Below are 18839 nucleotides of genomic sequence, written 5' to 3'. Positions count from 1 at the left end.
CATACCTCAAAAAAAAGAAAAAGAGAGTGAACCCTTAACATTAACCACACATTTTATTTTAGATGATAGGGAGTTTTCATGTCTCTAAGAAACTCATGTTAAATATATTAAAACCAAACAGCAAAGAGAAATTCATAATACCAAGCAAAGAATAACAGAGTAGTACCTGCCTCAAAAGCTAATTCTATAATTTTAGAGGGTTCATCTTACTCCTTGATCTATATGTTAAGTGATTTTATAATGGGATATGAACAAAACAAAGTTGCCTTGTGCCACTTTGTGTGGAAAGGAGTAGGGAATGGTTTTGAAAAAGATTTTTAGAGTTGTTGAATATTGAAATGTCTCATTAAATTAATATTTTACAACTTCTGCAATTATTCTTTTACAACTTAGGGCATAAGTATTAAAAGATTTTTGTTAGAACTATTTTCTTCTATGTATTACAGGGGAGAATTTGCCCTGTGGCTTGATGGAGATCTCTACCATGGAAGAAGCCATTCTTGTAAAACATTTGGAAATCATACACTTTCTAAGAAGGAAGACTTCTTTATCCAAGACATTGAAATCTGGGCTTTTGAATGAATATAATGCTCTCTCTCTTAGCAGGATAATGGCCCAAACCTGACATGGACAAACAGGCATTGTTTGGAAAGTTCAAGAAGCAATACAATGTAACATGTAACTCATGCTTTAAAAATAGTTCATATCACCATTTCTTACAGCTATAATTTTGGAATTTATTTTTAAAATCATGTTTCTGTCCCAGAGGTCTTTAGGGTTAGACCATGGCGTGGGTCCCTGCAGTGTAACAGCTTAGGTTTTGTCAGAATTTTGGTAGCATTTTGATCATAGTGACCACCTCATCTATAATCCATGTTTTCTCAGTCTCCTAATAGGATGGTGCTCTTTTGTTGAACCTATTTTGGTTTATTATTTTTTAAACTATATTGATTGTTTTAGTAGAGTAGTCTAACCTGGGATATTGAGGGAACGAAGACTAGGTACTGCTGTATCTGTGAGGTTGGCACAGGTGACTTTTCGACATGCTCCGCTTAGTTATTCTTATAAAGGAAAAAACACATGCCAAAACAATGCATACTTCATAGACCACTGAGTTCTAGTTTTAATTCACAGTACAACATTCTCTTTATTAATTTTGCCTGTATTCTCAATTTCATTTTAATAAAAATGAAATTTGAGGAAAATTCTGATTGTAATAGACCACAGTGCACATGATCTGCAGGTTTGGGCATATGCTTTCATTGTTGAATTATCTGATAAAGAGTTATAAAATGACAAAGGAGAATGAGAACTTGATGATTCTACTGAATTTAATATATCAAGCAAGAAAATATACTATTTACATATTTGTAGCTTAGCAGGGCATTATCATAACTACAAAAACTAAGAAACAGATGCATATTTCGTCAACATATTGTGTCAGGTATACTGTTTTATAGTTCTGTTGTTTTAGCCTTGTTGCACACCAACTCCCAAAATAAGGTTCCTGTTCAAAAGAAAAAAAAAAAAAACCTTGTGATTTTTTTTTGATTGGTATATGTTATTAATCACCATTAGCATTTGCTGTTATAAAAGGGCAATGATTATAGTAGAATATTGTAACTCAGTAGACTTGTTGAATATGCAAACTTACTGTAAAGTGACCTCAAAAAAAGAAAAGATAAAATATATCAGTAGTTCTTATCCTCTTTTGTAGGAAACCAGTAATAAGCCATTGCGGCAATAATTCATCAGTTAATTTCAAAGCTTCATGTAATGCAAAAAAATCCTGCCGTTATACATGTGACAGTGACCTTGTGCTGAAATTTCAGCTATTCCAGGTAAACATTGTATATTATCTTGTAAATTAATGTTTAAAGGTAGTTTTGTTCTTATAGAAAGTGTTGATTGCCAGGTTGCTTATAGCACTTTAAATTATTCTAAAAATGACATTATAAGCCAAATATGTTGGCTTAAGTAGATTTAGTTGTATAGTACTTGGATATATTTAGATCTTTTGAAAGTTTAGATAACTATCTAAAGAAAGCATAATGCTAATGAAAAAGAAAATCTGATAATCTATTTAATATGCTATTGCTGAATATGAATAGAAATACAGGGCATCGTTTCCTTGTTTATGTAAAGCTCTCATTAAAAGTTACTACCGGTGTGTAGATTAAATGTTTACAATATAGGGAACTGTAAATAAATATATCAGTTTCTTTCCCCCTTTGGTCTTCCACAGCAGTATTATTGTCTTTGTGGAGTGGACTAATCATAAAAAACCCTGTACTGGACTTCAGTTACAGTAAGGTCATAGTGGTGTATACCAAATAAAATTAAATACATAAATATACATTTGAGTTTGGATTTATTGAATAATCAAGTTATTTTTATATTTAAGAAGTCTGATTAAATGTACCACTGTCTTTTATATGTGAAAAATGGTTCTAGGAGCTATGGTGGTGGTGTGGTGGTGGTAATAGTAATAATGATGGAAGGATGCATTCAAACAGAGGGAACAGCACAGTTTAAAAAATGGGGATGTACTTGGGTACTTGGCACATGAGGAAATGTAAGTCATTTGTTATTTTTAAATTATGTGCCTGGTTTTCTTGGTGGGGAGCATAGCAAGGTAAGACTAATTTCATAAAGAGCTCTGTTGTTGTGCAGTGTCAAAAAATTTAGATTTTTTTTAATCTCATAGGAGCGATTAAGAAAATTTGAGTGCAAGAATGTTATGATCAGATTTCCACTTTAGAAAGATGTCTGTGAAAAGTAGATTAGTAGAGAAACAAATTAGAGACAAGGACACTAATAAGACTGTTGAAAAGTCCAGAGCGAAAATGTTGAGGTCTGAACGAGAATAGTAGCAATAGTGATAAGAAAGGAGGCATGGATATGAAACAGATTTAGGAATTAGGATTAACAAGATATGGTTATTAATTGGATGTCAGAAAGAGTTAAGGATAGCTCTCAGGTTTTTTTGTTAGGAATATATTATTCATCGAGATGGGTGATGTACAAAGAGTAGAAACAAGCAGCAGATAGGGAAGTTAGGTTAGTTGTGGAACTTATTATAGTATAATATGAGAAACTAGAGAACAGATTGGGGGCAGGGGGGAATTAATATTCTGTTCTGATAGATTAAAAAAATTTTAAATCAACAACATATAGGTAGATGTTGAAGCCATAACCTGTGGATGAGATGCCCTTGGAGATTATAGACTGAGTGAAAAGAGAATTCTTGAGATAGGTTTTGGGGGTATAGTAATATTAAGTGACAGGCAGAAGAAAAGGCTGTAAGCATCCATCTCAAGCAGCTAGAAGAACAGTAACAAATTTAACCTAATGAAAATAGAAGGAAAAACGAAATGAAGATGTGAGCAAAAATCAATAAAATTTAAAACAAGCATACAGAACAGAAAATCTGAGAATAATAAAATTGTAAACCTCCAGCAAGATTAAGAAAAAGATAAATCACTGTTAAGAATTTAAACGGAGACATCACTGGAACCATTGAACCTTAAAGAGATAAGATATTGTGAAGAACTTTGCATCAATAAACTTGACAATGTAAATGAAACAGAAAAATGTTTTGGAAAACAGAATTTATTAAAAAATGATCCAAGAAGAAATAAAATTTTTGTATTAAACTGAATCGCTTAATTAAAAAAAAAAAATCCTTCCCACAAAAAACTCAGGTCTGTATGCTTCCACTGGGTAATCCTTTTAAGTATTTAAGGAAAAATAAAGTATCAGTCTTACATGAACTCTTCCAGGGTACTGAGAAAAGGGAGAACTTATGTTATTGAGGCTAGCACCACCTTGATACCAAAACTTTACAATCCTTACCAAAAAAATTACAGAACAGCATGGTATGAGCATAGATACAAAATCCTATATAAAATATTCACAAATCAAATTTAGCAATGTATGAAAGAATAATATATTACAACCAAATTGAGTTTATTCCAGGAAAGCAAACAGTAGTTATTTTTAAATTGGTACTGTTTTCCACATTTAAAGAAGAAAAATCCATGATCATCTCTACAGAAGCAAAAGAAGCATTTGATCAATTTCAGTGCCTGTTTATGATAAAAACTTAGCAAATTAGAAAAGAAGGGATCTTCCTCAATCTGATAAAAAAAATATCCTTGAAAAATGTACAGGAAGCATCATCTTTAATGGTGAATTATTGAAAGTTTCCTCCCAGAAGTAGGAAACGTAACAATAATAACTGCTTTCACCACTTCTATTCAACATTATCCTGGAAGTTCCAACCAGTTCAATAAAGCAAGATAAAAGGCATAAGGACTGGGAAGAAAAGACTTTAAATGTCATTTGTATAGGACATAATCGTGGACATAGAAAATTCCAAAAAAATCAAACTATTGAAATCATTTGATTTACCAAGGTCACTAAAGACAAGTTCAATATTAAAAAAAAGAGTAAAAACCCTTCTTTTTATTCTTTCTAAACCAATAGTTAGAAAATGAAGCTTAAAATACTGTCATTTTGCAATACCACTGAAAAAATCGGATATGTAACAAAAAGATAGACATAAGTAGGAAGGATATACCATGCTCATGATATGAAGACAAAGTTGAAGGATGTCAGTTCTCTAAAATCAATCTGTATTGGCTGGGAAAATCTCAGCCAGGTTTATTTGTGGAAATTAAGCTGGTCTATAATTTATATGGAAATGTAAAGGCAAAGAACAGCTGAGGCAACAGTGAAGAATGAGGCTGTGGTCTTAAATACTAGATAATCAGGATCTATTAAAAAGGTGTTTAAAACAATGTGGTATTGGTCAAAGGATATACAAAAAAATGGATTAAAGTCAAGAGTCTAGAAACAGACTGATTTTTTAAAAAGATGCTGCTGCTGCTTAGTGGAGAGAATGGCCTTTTCAATAAATGATGCTGGATTAATTGGATGTCTGTATGGAACAAAAAATCTTGACCTATCTCATACCACATACAAAAATTAATTACAGATTGTAGATCTAAATGTTAAAGGTAAAAAAATAATGCTTTTAGTTGAAAAATATAGGAGAATATCATCATGACTTTAGGATACACATACATTGGACAGAAAAGCACTAACTATAAAGGAAAAAAATGGTAAATTATACTACATTAAAATGTTAAGAGCTTTTCATCAAAAGACATCATTAAAAATGAAAAGGCAACCAACAGAGTAGAAGGTTTTTGTAATACACAGATCTAATGAAGGTCTCATATACACAATATACAAATGACTACGACTCAAAAGACGAAAAAGGCAGAAGACTTTGGTAATTCCTAAAAGTATTAAAACAGCCAATAAGCGCTATTTTAAAAAGGAATGTGAAGTGGAATAACTTTGGAAAACATTTTTTGGCGGTATTCTACTAAAGCTAAATTTGGCTGGCAAATTTCATTCCTTGCTATGTACCCAACAGTAATTGTGTATATTTGTTTACCAAAATATATGTACTAGAGTGTTTAAAAAAGAACTATTTGCTTTCTTTCTCCTCTCCTGACCATTGCCCTGCTCCCTCCATACATTCACCCATTCACCTGTTTTACTGAGTCTAATTTACTGCTTCCTCTGGCTTGTTCCTGGAAGTGATCAAGCATGTGGGCACTCTTCACTAGCAGAGTCTTGGTTCTTACAGCCAGCCCTCTGGTAAGGCGCACTGGTTTTCAAACCAGCTAAAGGGGCTCATCTTCCCAGTGTTGGACTCCAGGTCTGGGGGTGCCCAATATGTGTCTCGAGCCCCTCACTCCCCAGGCAGGATCCCCGAGCTTGTGATATATCCCCCTCCTCTTTGTGTTCCCTGCTCAGGGCGCAGGCCCTGATCTGACAGCTTCTCCTCCCTTCCTACCTGGTTCTGTGTGAATCTTTCTTTAGAGCCTTCGTTGTAGAATAGCCTTTCTGCCAGTCTCCAGTTTGTTTTCAGTGAGAATTGCTCCACGTGAAGTTGTACTGTTGATGTGTTCCTGGGGTGAGGTGAGCTCAGCATTCTCCTACTCTCTGCCATCTTAATCTCCCCTGCAACCTTTTCCTTACTTTTTTCAGAGCTGCATCCGTGTGTATGTACCATGCTTTTTTCGGCCATTTTCCTATATGTATTAGGTTATTGCATTATTGTACAATTAAAAATAGTACACTATGTTATGCATATGTATTTTCATATTGTTTGAGTTGTATCTTAAAAGGAAATTTTGGGATTGGAATTTATTGGTCAAAAAGTAAATGCAGGGCTTCCTTGGTGGCGCAGTGGTTGAGAGTCCGCCTGCCGATGCAGGGGACACGGGTTCGTGCCCCGGTCTGGGAAGATCCCACATGCCGCGGAGCGGCTAGGCCCGTGAGCCATGGCTGCTGAGCCTGCGCGTCTGGAGCCTGTGCTCCACAATGGGAGAGGCCACAGCAGTGAGAGGCCCGCATACCGCAAAAAAAAAAAAAAAAAGTAAATACAATGTGATTTTGTTAGATACAGGGGTGCCCCCCAAATCTGGGCACACAATGCCATGAGATAATCCTTGCTGGGATGATATTGAACTACGGCACTCTGAAAACCTCTAGGCCAAGAAGTTAGGTCCTACGGCGCATTTATAAATTAAATACTTCTGCAGACATTGTGTTCTTACTGTGTATCAAGAAACATCCTCGGTACTGGGAATGAAAATGTATATTCTAGGAGGCATCTGCATTAAGAGGCCACTTTAACGTGGGCCAGATGGTTCCCTGCTTCTGTAATCCCTGAAAATAGTGACAATAAAGTACAGCGATACTTTCTCTAGCATGAGTTCCCACTGAAACGAAATTCTACTTTACACAGAATTATTCCCACATCATGTGAGAAACAGTACCTAATATATCTGTTGGTAGTATTAAAAAAAAGGGTGGGGGGGCTTCACTGGTGGAGCAGTGGTTAAGAATCCGCCTGCCAATGCAGGGGACACGGGTTCGAGCCCTGATCTGGGAAGATCCCACATGCCGCGGAGCAACTAAGGCCGTGCACCACAACTACTGAGCCTACGCTCTAGAGCCCACAAGCCACAACTGCTGAGCCCGCGTGCCACAACTACTGAAGCCCGTGCACCTAGAGCCTGTGCTCCTCAACAAGAGAAGCCACCGCAATGAGAAGCCCACGCACCACAACAAAGAGTAGCCCGTGCTCGCCACAGCTAGAGAAAGCCCGCGTACAGCAACGAAGACCCAACGCAGCCAAAAGTAAATAAATAAATTTATTTAAAAATATATATATTAAAAATAAAAATTCATTTTAAAAAAAAGGAACTTGAATTGGGGAAGGGAAAGTAAAAGCAGAAGTAAAAATATAGTTGCAGCCTCATTTTCCAACACAGTGTTGGCGAGAAAGAAAGTCCGAGTGCCGACTTCCCTCCTGTTGATGTAAGTGGGCAAAGTGATAAGAAGGTGAACTTGGGAATCAGGAAGTCATAAAACTTCAAGTTAAAGAAATTAAAAGGCATCAAACATTTGGAGGTCCATACAGAAAAGGTTAAAAAAACAAAAATGTACCTTTCAGTAACCCCAAGCTCTTTAAACATCTGATTGAAAGTTTGGAAAAATCCTGAAGATTTGGAAACCAACTGTACACTTATCCGTTACTAGGAATTTAGAATTGCCAAAAGTAAAGTGCTATTGATAGTATATTTACTTTATATGTAATTATTTCATATGTTATTTGGTGACTGAAAATATGAGGACTTTCATTAACATGTTTGCCACCTGAGTTCTACTCATCTTTTTTTGTCTAAAAGCCTTAAGGTTTTCAACCATGGATTTTTCCTATCATGGAGTTTTTTTAAGATAAAAATCTGTCATATAGCAGGCATTTTCCTCTAAGAAAACTTTCTGATTTTAGAGTCACACCTTATTCAGAAGAGTGTTAATGTAAGCTCTCTGAGAAGAAGACTTTTAAATTCCATCCTCACGTTCAGACAAACTGAACTTTGAATGATCTGCATCGATGCTTGCATAAACTGTTACTGTCCAGAGTTGAATATGCGCTCTCTGTCTAAATATTCCACCGATTCTAGAAGTAACCCGAGTTGCACTCTATAATTTTGTATTTCAAACACCAGAAAGTGGCATTGTGGAATACAACTTCAAAACAGTAATATAAAAACAAGAACATAAAGTACAAGAAAGTATCTTTTATTCTTGTGCCATGTTTTTAAGTTTTGACATAGGTTTCACTGTTGTGATAAAAGTATACATCTTATATGAAATCCTACTTAGAAATGTTAGTTATTAATTTGTAATTTAACAAATCTATTATGGAAACAAAAATGTATAAACCTTCTTTAAGAAGATTTTTGGAACTTTCAGTTTGAAAGAGAATCATACATGAAAACAAGGATAACTCTTACGGTAGTTTAATCCATACTTTATATTAAACCTAATGCCTAACAGTTATGAGTGTCTATTACTTTGAGGTATTATGCTTTGACATTAATTTCTGTATCTAACACCGAAGTGCTATAATATCATTTAGTAACTTCCATTGAATTCTGTAAGAATTGTAATCTCACAATTTTTATTCAGTTTGTTTTTAAAATTATACAAGGCACATTAAATCTAATTGAGAACAATTGACAAGTAACAGATTAGTGCCAAATAAATTTGTCTGTCATCATTAAGCTATACTTTTTTCACTTTGGCAGGACTAATATTGCTGCTTTAGGACTTTCAGATATTTCAAAAAATTTGTTACAGCATGAAGTAAATTAAAATGTCTCAAGTCTGTTTCTGATCTACCCATGATTCTATCAGATTCTTCTACACTCAACATTCCAATTCATTGTAGCATTTTCTGTATTTCTACTTCAAACAGCATGACTCACTAAGGTTTTGAGAAAAAATAAAACTTCCCCAAGAAGTCCTGCGATGGCAGGTAAATCTAAATGTCTTACCTTTGCTCTGCTTTCATAGAGAAAGTGAACAAAACCGCCTTCTCTGCTGGCTCTAAGACCACCAGCAATGTCTTTTTATGTGATTTGTGCAAATCACATCAGAGAAGGGTGGCTAAATTCTGTTGGAAACCTATTAAATTCAAAGTCCACAGAGAAATTCCAGCATCTTATTTGAATACAACTTTTTATTTGTGTGCTTATTTTGTGTGCTTGTTTTTTAAGGGATAAAAATAATGGTACAAAGTCAAGCTTCCTAGAAAATTTTAAATTTAGTTTTGCCAAACTTGCTGGAATTTTTTTTTCTTGAACAATGACACATTGTAATATGTTTTGCTGATATTTCCCTGAAGTCAGCATTTTTCTTAGATATAATTGTTTATTTAAAGATTTATAGTAGTTGTGCAAAGAATAGCCAAACATTTTTGCCTAAAAGGGTAAATGGAATTTCAAATATTTATACTATTATATACAAATAGTCCTCGATGTCCTTTCTGAAATGCTTTGTGTGTGCTTAAATAGAGTGCCAAAAAAGTCAATCATGTAAAAATTGTTTAATATTTACCAACTTATTACAGAGCAGTTTGCATTTTACTTTTCACTACATTCGCATTTAGCATTAAGACAAGAGTGGGTCAAGTTTGGCTTGTGCAGTTGAAGTTTCACTCAGTAGAGTAATCACAACATGGTCATCCCGGCCTTGCCATAACATCTCTCCTTCGAAGTCAACCAGTCCATGCTTCCTGGCACGCATGAGAATGCCCACAACTTTATCTGAAATACGAACGTATCTGTCAAAGAGATCTCCAAAAGTAACCTGGATCTTGCCGTCCCGTCTGTGGTGAGCCATCGTTCGGATGATGAAGCACATGTCCATGATTTCTCTGTAGATGTGCTCCTCAGCTCTCTTGGCCCTTTCGGCAGTTTTGGTTCCTTCCTTGGGACGGCCGTAGCCTTCATCTCCTTTGTGCAGGCAGGTGGACATGGCCAACTCATAATCAAACTCTTCACTGAAAGGATTGAGCTTCTGAGATTGTCTGTGTTCATCAGCCCAGTGTTGCCATCTTTCTGTCAGGTTGCCCACTTGGCTGTATTTTTGCTGGGCTTTGCAGTTGAGTTTCTCTGTGAATCTATTTGCCCTAAGAAGAGAGAGGATGAAGAATCAAAATATTGATATTTTAACACCCAAGTGTTGCTTTCTGTTTGTACTTCTTGTACATATGCATCTTAATGTAACTCTATAATTGTTTCATTATGAAAGAAATATGAACAATTCAAAAAAGTAAGAGATAAAAGAAGAAAAATCATATACAAGGCCACCATTGTTCTTAGTTTGAGGTATCTCCTTCTAGATTATTTTCTCTCTAAATAACAGTAATGTTTTAAGCTCTGTAAAATAATCATATTAAACTATTTCAAGAAAAAAGCTTCCTTACACAAATGTAATGCAAATATGTGTATCTTTTTTTTTAAAGAAGATGTTGGGGGTAAGGGTTTATTAATTAATTTATTTATTTTTGCTGTGTTGGGTCTTCGTTTCTGTGCGAGGGCTTTCTCTAGTTGTGGCAAGCAGGGGCCACTCTTCATCGCGGTGCGCAGGCCTCTCACTGTTGCGGTCTCTCTTGTTGCGGAGCACAGGCTCCAGACGCGCAGGCTCCAGACGCGCAGGCTCAGTAGTTGTGGTTCACGGGCCTAGTTGCTCCGCGGCATGTGGGATCCTCCCAGACCAGGGCTCGAACCCGTATCCCCTGCATTAGCAGGCAGATTCTCAACCACTGCGCCACCAGGGAAGCCCCAAATATGTGTATCTTAAAGTTGCATATTAGTAACATTTAGAACTGGACTCGAATGAGTGTATTAAGGGAATACACTTTACACAGGACATCAAGAAACAATTATTTGCCCAAAATAAGCCTTATATCGGCACACATACTCTGTAATATTTACTCATGTATAGATTTTTATATATGGATTTTTTTTTTTTGGCCCCCTGCACAGCATGTGGATCTTCTTTCCCCGACTTGGGATGGAACCCATGCCCCCTGCAGTGGAAGTGTGGAGTCTTAAGCACTGGACCGCCAGGGAAGTCCCTATATATGGATCTTTAATGAAGCATATCTATACTAGTATCTATGATGTACCACAAATTTTGAAAAATCAAGCTGTATATATAGGAAACACCAGCTAGCAATAGTAACATTTATTGAACACTGTGCTGGCATTCTTCTAAACACTTGCTACTAATATTTCCACAACCATTTCATGAGATAGGTACTGTTAATCTCACTTCCCAAATGAGGAAGCTGAGGCCAGAGGGGTTAAGTAACTTTGCTTAAAGTCACAAAGCTGTTAAGTGATGGGTCTGTGACTTGTACCAAAGTTAATCCGGCTCCAGAGCCTGTGTATATCTTCTGTGAAATGCTGCCCTAACCCAGCGGAAGAGGCAGGATTCAAACCCAAACTGTCTTAGGCAGAGTCAGTGCTCTTCCCTCTGTGTAATGATGCCACTTAGCCTGCCAGGACAGTGTCTAATACGTGGATGAGCTGTGTCTCAAATGCGTGTGTCTGCCCTTGCAGTTTGGAATGCATTTCTTATTAAAACAAGACAAAAACCAGCATTGGAAAGTGTAAACCAATAATGTCATGAGGGTGCAGATCTAATTTTAAAATGGCAAAATTTGTCTTTAACAGACTTTCCTGTCGTTTCTGTATCTCCAATCTCCTAGACTTTTTTTCGAGGTCTCTTTGCCTTCATGAGTAAAGCATGAATTCTTGGACTACCTAAAAGTCAGAAATTTGTGTTCCTCATCCGTACAAGTGACTCACCCATCCTTCTCCCCAGCTCCGAGTGGCTTCATGTGTGGAAGCATTGGAAGTGGGAGATGTAGAGCAGGGTTGAATTTGCTTATGTCAATGGCATGCCTGAACTCAGTGGCCCCTGCTATCTGAACTCTCACAATTTGCTGTTCAAAACCCAGGAACGGGTCAGATGTGAGTCTTCCTCGCTATCCAAACTCACTTCCTGCAGTCTGGTCATTCAGATGCAGGAGGCTAACACTGGATAGAGAGGCAAGCATACTTGCCTGAGCATTGTTTTCTTCGAAGAGGAAGGCCATCCACTAGATGGCGACCTTTCACTAATTCCCGTGGTTTGTGTCCTACACTTGGTGCATCGTTTCACTGTTGCAGTAGAATTCAAACTAGGAGTACATTGCTGAATATAACACTGCTCTTCTTTGTAATGACATGGACAAAAGTATATGACAAAGTTAATTGGGAAGAAGCAGCGTACAAAAACTGTTTACACAATTATCACAACTTAAAAAAATCATACGTGTATGGAAAAGTGCTAGGAGCTACACTGCCCTGAAGTGGAATGCATTTCCCTCAACCCTGCTGGTCCTCGTCTTCATCTGCATCTCCATAGACTGTCCCTGTTCAGCTGCTCAGATTATGGGCTGCTTGATCTCATGACCAAAGGAGAGGAAACACCTAGTGCCCTTGGAATGATGGCAATCCATGGCAGACATAGTCTTCAATAACAAGCCCAAGGCTGGAACATCTTGCTGGAGAAGCGACTTGAAACATCTCAGAAGAAAGTGAAAAGAATAGCACGATTTATTAACTCATACTTTTTGTCTCCTGAGCACCACCTGTGGTTCTGTCCTATAGTATAAAACATAATACATCCTCCCTTTAAGGAGCTTCTGGGCACTTTGACATTCCTTCCATCCTCTAGTAAAGTACTTATGACAACTGCTGTGTGCCAGACAGTCTTTTAGGTACTCGTTGAATATTCAATAATGAAAAAAGAATGACGAATAACCACTAAAAGACATTCATGAAAATCATCAGAGTGAACCAAATTTGAGTATATATGGTACAATTCTAACCATGTAAAATGTGTACACACCAGGCTGAAGAAATCAAGAGCATGTGCACAATTGAAAATAATTATGTTGGTATCTAGATGACAGTTGATTTTTTTTTCTTTTTCAAAATTCTCTTTCATGCTGGTATTATAGTTGACCCTTGAACAACACAGGCTTGAACTGCGCGGGTCCACTTATACATGGATTTTTTTTTTTTATAGTAAATACTACAGTACTACAGGATCCTCATCGGGTTGTTCAAGGGAACAATGGTGGGGGAGGGGTTCTGATCTTTCAAGCACTTGAAAATCCGAGTATAACTCTACACTTAATACTGTATCCATGGTTCCACCTCCATAGATTCAACCAACCATGGATTGCGTAGTAGTGTTGCAAGCATTTATTTGAAAAATCTGCTTATAAGTGGACCCACACAGTTCAAATCCATGTTGTTTTGCATCACCTGTATTGATTTTAAAATTTACAAGAAGCAGAAAAATATTCAAATTATCATCCAGAGGTAATTTGTTTAAACTGTATGTTATATGGGTCTCTCATTCATTGATGTAGTATTTTTTCTTCTAATTTTAATTAGGGACTTAAATTCCCTGAGTGATGACACTCTATGTCATCTGGGATAAGGGCTGGTGAGGTAATAACTCTGTGAAGGAGAGAAACATCTAAAAAAGCACCTACTAAATCTTAATTTCCATTTGTTATATGGTCAAACTGCAATTCCCAGTAATAAGAGAAAAGGACAGCAAAAGAATTGATCCTATTAGCAAGAATTAGAAAATAGACAAGGTTGTTTTAAAGAAGTACTAGAAGAAAATATATCTTAATGAGTATTTAATTTTCTCTATCTTATAAACGTTCTATATTGTCTTAGTATTTCCAGTTTTTAAAAAGTATGGAAGTTTCAGGTTTAAATCAGGATTAGAAAGTCTTATACCTTGAGTATCCTCCTGATCAATGAATGTAAGACTTAATATATCAGCTTATCCTGTTTTTCTAAATTTCAAGTAAAAATGTGAATAACAGTTTAGATTGAGCTTTAGAAAGACAATCTCGTATACATTTATAGAAGCAAAGCGATATTCAAAGACTGGCACCACATCCATATCTTAGGCTAGAACACTTCTCTGTCAGTAAACTGAAGAACTTCTGCCACCCTTTCCAACTTCTCAGGGAAGTTCTGGGGAGAATCTGCTCCTCTGTCCACTGGTTTGCTTGCCCTTCACCACAGGAAGTATAGCCAGCTTGGTTAATGGGAGATTGATATCTACGGGGTCACACTTATCAGAAGTAGGGTGACTGAATTCAAAACTGTCTCCTTTCTGTTACCAGCCAGGTTTGGGAGCCAAGCCTGTGCTTCTCCTTGCAGATCGGCAACTGTCCTCAGAGTCCATGGAAAGGGTTCCAAGCTCGAGAATTGGGGGCAAATATTAGAAAGCCATACTTTCCCCTTCACTTCTAGCAAATATCTTCAATATAGTTGTCCCAAAACACTACAGTTTGGGAGTTATTGGGATTCCACTAATTAAGCTGATGCTTTGATCTCCATTTGATTTCTTGAGTCCATTCTGTCCTCAGAGAATCAGTCTAACACAGTGGTTAAGAACGCAAGCTCTGGCATCAGCCTTCCCAGTGTCATCACTTACTAGCTCTATGACTTGTATACATCTCCACACTCAGTTCCCTTTTCTATAAAACGCTCAACCATTAGTATTTTTGCCAAACAGAACTTGGAGGAGAGAATGGATGAGTGATTGTCGTTTCAATATTGCATCATTACTGTATGGGAGATAAAATTTCCTTTGTCTAAAGGAGCTGGACCAAACAAGTCACATAGCTATACAATCAAAAGACTGAATATTTAAAAAATAAAGCATAAAATAGAAATCATTTTCATAGTAAAGCCCCAGGTAGTAAAACTCTACTGGTGAAGAATATTTCTACTTTCTACCAAACCTGACTTGTCTCTGTTATCCATAGACCATCTCAACCACCAAGAAAACTTTTTTTCTACTTAAATATTCGTGACACATAATTTTCTCCCTGTTAGTGGATATGGGGAAAGAATGGTGCTTAGAATTAAAAATAAATGAACAAAACCCCCTTTCCCATAGGCCTCCTCAATAATGCCACATTCATTTCTCAAGCAGTATGTGAGAGTCCCATCAGGTAAAAAGTCCCATTGGGCTTCTGCTGAAGCTTCCTGAGCACAGCTAGGATTACTGCTGACATTCAGAGCTGCTGTTGCTGTGTACAACATTCTGGTACCCTACGTATTCTAAGACTAAGGGAAAGGAACCAAAGAAGGAAGGAAGGGATTTCATTCCCATTCTCCTCCCCAAACCCTGAGAGCCAATCTCCTAGCATCTCACAGTGTTGGGATCACCAGGGCTGGCCCCTTGCATTATAATGAGTACAACTTATTAAGTAGCTTTCCTGGGTCCGTTGCTTTACATAATTAATACCAAAATAACTCTATGGATTATCACATCTATTTTTTTAGATGAGTACAAAGAAACTTAGGATTTGCCAGAGTGACCATGATTCAGATCTGTCTCTCATTCAAAGGTATCTATCACACTAAGAAGGTGTCCATGTACATGTCTGTTTGGGGGAACCAACAGAAGGGTCCGGTATGGAAGTTCTCACTTCTAGGTGAGAGAGTTTAGAGTAGTGGTCGAGAGGGTGGGCTCTGGATCCAGAGTGCCTGGGTTCAAACCCTATGGGCTGTACAATCTTATACAAATTCCCTAATACTTCTTTGTCTTATGTTCCCATCTATCCAATGAGGATAATGACTGTGCCTACCCCATGAGAATGTTTTGAGGATTAAATGAATAAATACTTAGACAAGTGCCAAAGAAGAGTACATGCGTTGGAGATTGGTCCCAACTGTCACCTCCCTATACCTCTGGCCAATTCAAAACATGCTGACAGGAAGATCGTCATTGTGCCACCCTTAGTCTTTATTCCGTTGGGTTTATTCTGTTCTATTGTTTTGTAGCACACCCCCCCCCAAATTCACAAGGCCAAAATTTAGACTATGGTTCCATATGGTCTGGTAGAATAGTGATTTCTGATTATGAATTCCTATGTGAATGTAAATAGAGCACAAATCTAGATCTCTGAATGCATCCTCAAGGTGCTGCATGAGAAGTAGCATCATGTCTGGTTTCAAAGCATTACATTTGGAGACAGGCATACACATCTCAGGTCACTAACTTGCTGAGTGAAATTTCCCTCTGAGCTTCAGTGCTCTCATCCCTAAAATGGGATATTACCTACCTCACTGTGAGAGTTCTAAGGACAAAGCACGTAAAATACCCACAGCACACACTAAATGCACGCGGAATTATGATTATCTAAGTTTGCCATTTCATTTTTCTTGAAAGCTTTCAATATAATAGTGCTAATTCTTTCAAAACATCTTTAAAGTCCCAAACTGACAGCTTTTTGTCAAATAAGGTAACCAGTTTTGTTCTTTACCTTCTGATTATATCATAAAAGTTGAAAAACACACCTACACATCTAACCGTTCCCAGAAGGAGTCAGTTTATAATTATTCGCCACATCTGAGACTTTTCCTATATTCTGATATCCTGTGGTTGTTGAGTGAGAAATCCTGACTTTCTGTTACGTGGAGCCAGCTACTGTCCTGAAACAAAACATGCGTTTCTTGTCAGACTAAAGTATCAGTTTGAGTCTGTGTGTGTGTGTGTGTGTGTGTGTGTGTGTGTGTGTGTGCATTTAGTTGTTTTCGGATTGTGATATTTTAATTACCTAGCTTTTATAGCATTTCTGTCTTTGTTTATAAGCGGAACAAAGTTTTCTGAAGGTTTGAAAAATTGCTAAATAAAATCTATATGAGGAGTAATAACTTTCATATAGTGAGCTTATGTGCAGGCACTGTGCTAAATTCTCATCTCCTCCCAATACAACAGAATTTATTCCAAAAGGTTACTGTTGCCATTGTTTTACAAAGGAGGAAATGGGTTTAGAAGAATAAGCCGTTTTTTTGTGTGGTGAGAACATTTAAGAGATATTCTCTTAGCAACTTTCAAGTGCATAATACAGTATTGTTAACTATAGTCAGGGCAGTGCTGGAATCTGAACTTGGCTCTGTCTGACTTCAGAGCCTGCTTTGACGTCAGACAGCAGCTTCCCACCTGTATACAGGCTCACAGAAGTCCGTGTTCCAGAGGCACTATTTGGGTAGATGTGTCTCTTGAAAATATTGTAGACTGATTTTGGACAAGGGAAAGGTTTCTCCACTCAGTCTACCAGTAAATACTTGTCTCTGCAGAAAAATAAACCAATTTGTTACTCATTATAGAATTGACTTAAAAATTGTTCCCGAAGCAGATACCCCTCTCCGGTGGCTTCATCTTTGTTGTGGCTAAACCTGGAGTGTTCAAAACAGAAAGGAGAAACCAAATAGTGCAGGCCCTTGGCCCAAAGGTCCATGGCTGAGCTTGGTCCTGCCCTCTTAGCCCAGGGGCGTGCCTTTCCCCAGACCTCGCTGCCTGCCCGAGCTGTGAGATTCTCACTCTGACTTTGGTGGTCCTTCCCTGCTCTCTGGGATTCCCGCAGCTGCCTGGGGCTCAGGAGCGGGCTAAGGAGTTGGGAGATGCATTCACTTACTGGAAGGGCAAGGGGCGTTTGATTCTGGCAGCGGCCACCCGCTCTCCATCCAGCTCCAGCCTCCCCTCCGTCTCCCCTCCGTAGCCGCTGTCCTCTGTGTCTACGCTGCTGCTCCTGCACTTGGGCCCTTCCCGTTCCTCCTGTCCCATCTCTTTCCAGCCTTCGATCCGCTCAGATACCAGGCCGGCACATTTTCTCCTCCGCGTCGGGGAGCCATGGCCGCAGAGGATTCTGTCCATTTCACTCTCTGGCTGCCCAGCTTCAGGCATGTCCCCATCCTTCTCGTATCTGTGGCTGAGGTGGCCCACATCCCCTCCTCTCTCGTAAGCCTTGCTGACAACTGTTTTTGTCACCTCTTTCCTTTTGATCTGAGACACCTCGGTGGCTTCCTCTGAGCTTGGTCCATCTCCGTGTCCCTCTGGCTTTGGGGAGGAAGACTTTGGGGCACTCTGAGCTTTCCGGTGGGTGGTGGGATGGATCACTGGTCCAGAAGCTTGGGGTGGGTTCTGGGTCCCTCCTGGCATCCAGCCTGTGGGCTCCTGGGCCTGCCTGATGCTGTTCTCATTGGCCCACTGCTGCCAACCTCGGGCCAAGCTGATAACCAGGGTGGCTGTGCGTACCTTCCGGAGGGCACTCTTGGCTGGCCCCTCCTCCCTTTCCTTTTCCCCCGGAGCCATGCTACCTTTCTCTTCTCTGCTGCTAGCCTGGGCACTGGCTAAAATGAGTGTGGGCCGGTGGAGGGCCTGGGATTTAAATAGAAGTGGGACGTGGGGTGGGAAGGGAATTTGGTCACGGTGGAAACTATGTTAAGCACTTCTTGCCAAGATGCAGTGCCTTCCCTGTGATGGTGTGCTTTTTTTAAACCCTGACAGCTCCAGTTTCATCAGAGCAGAGGGACATCTCTGTTGGTAAAGGACAGTGATAGGATCACGCCCTTTCTTCTCCAAGTGCCAGAGTGGAAATTACTAGATCCGATCATGTGCTCAGCCTTAGGTTTTTCCTGACCTTAAAATATGGTCCTACCATTTATAGGAGCATAAAATACATGCACAAGTTGTGCTGGGAACATTATAGGCTTGTTTCCATTGAAACCTCAACAGCTTTCAATATAGCTCTTAGTTAGTCCCCATTTTATAGCTGAATACAGTGACACGTAACTCCCTGTAGCGAATAATATCTGAGACTCAAACCCAGATGTCTGATGTAAGGCATGTGCCTCTTTTCACTCTACTCATCAAGGGTCCTAAGTTGCCTTTTTCTTTTTGTCTTCAGCTCTATTCGGTACAGACTTTAGAAGTCACCTCATCCAACCTCCATTTACCAGATGAGAAAATTGAGGCCCAGATAAGGGGGGAGACAAGGGCCTGGTGTTTTAGTCCCACGT

General features: G+C 38.5%; 2 protein-coding genes across 9 annotated transcripts in view; one reads left to right on the top strand and one right to left on the bottom strand.

Annotated features, from left to right (window-relative positions):
• Nucleotides 1-2430, top strand: part of OXR1 (oxidation resistance 1) — a 104425-nt gene extending 101995 nt beyond the window's left edge. For 2 of the 8 annotated variants that reach the window (XM_022584596.3, XM_089898824.1), the window contains one exon: nt 447-2419. In XM_022584596.3, coding sequence (XP_022440304.1) covers nt 447-582 — 136 coding nt within the window. In that variant the 3' untranslated portion in view covers nt 583-2419. Of the gene's footprint in view, nt 1-446 lie in introns of all 8 variants that reach the window. The other 6 variants (XM_089898829.1, XM_089898827.1, XM_089898828.1 and 3 more) reach the window with 4 other exon arrangements.
• A 5221-nt stretch (nt 2431-7651) lies between these two features.
• ABRA (actin binding Rho activating protein) lies at nt 7652-18270 on the bottom strand. Its single transcript, XM_022584591.3, has 2 exons — nt 17456-18270; nt 7652-10066 (listed from the first exon to the last, which is right to left on the bottom strand). The coding sequence occupies exons 1-2, from the start codon at nt 18130-18132 to the stop codon at nt 9547-9549; spliced, it is 1197 nt and encodes a 398-aa protein (XP_022440299.1). The 5' UTR covers nt 18133-18270; the 3' UTR covers nt 7652-9546.
• Nucleotides 18271-18839: the final 569 nt, after the last annotated feature.

The sequence above is a fragment of the Delphinapterus leucas genome, chromosome 17 (genome assembly GCF_059928025.1).
Source record: "Delphinapterus leucas isolate spDelLeu-1000000601 "Yukka" chromosome 17, BTC_Dleu_Yukka2, whole genome shotgun sequence".
NCBI lineage: Eukaryota > Metazoa > Chordata > Mammalia > Artiodactyla > Monodontidae > Delphinapterus > Delphinapterus leucas.
The sequence above is the reverse complement of the archived record's forward strand: the minus strand, read 5'-3'. Positions and strand labels throughout refer to the sequence as shown.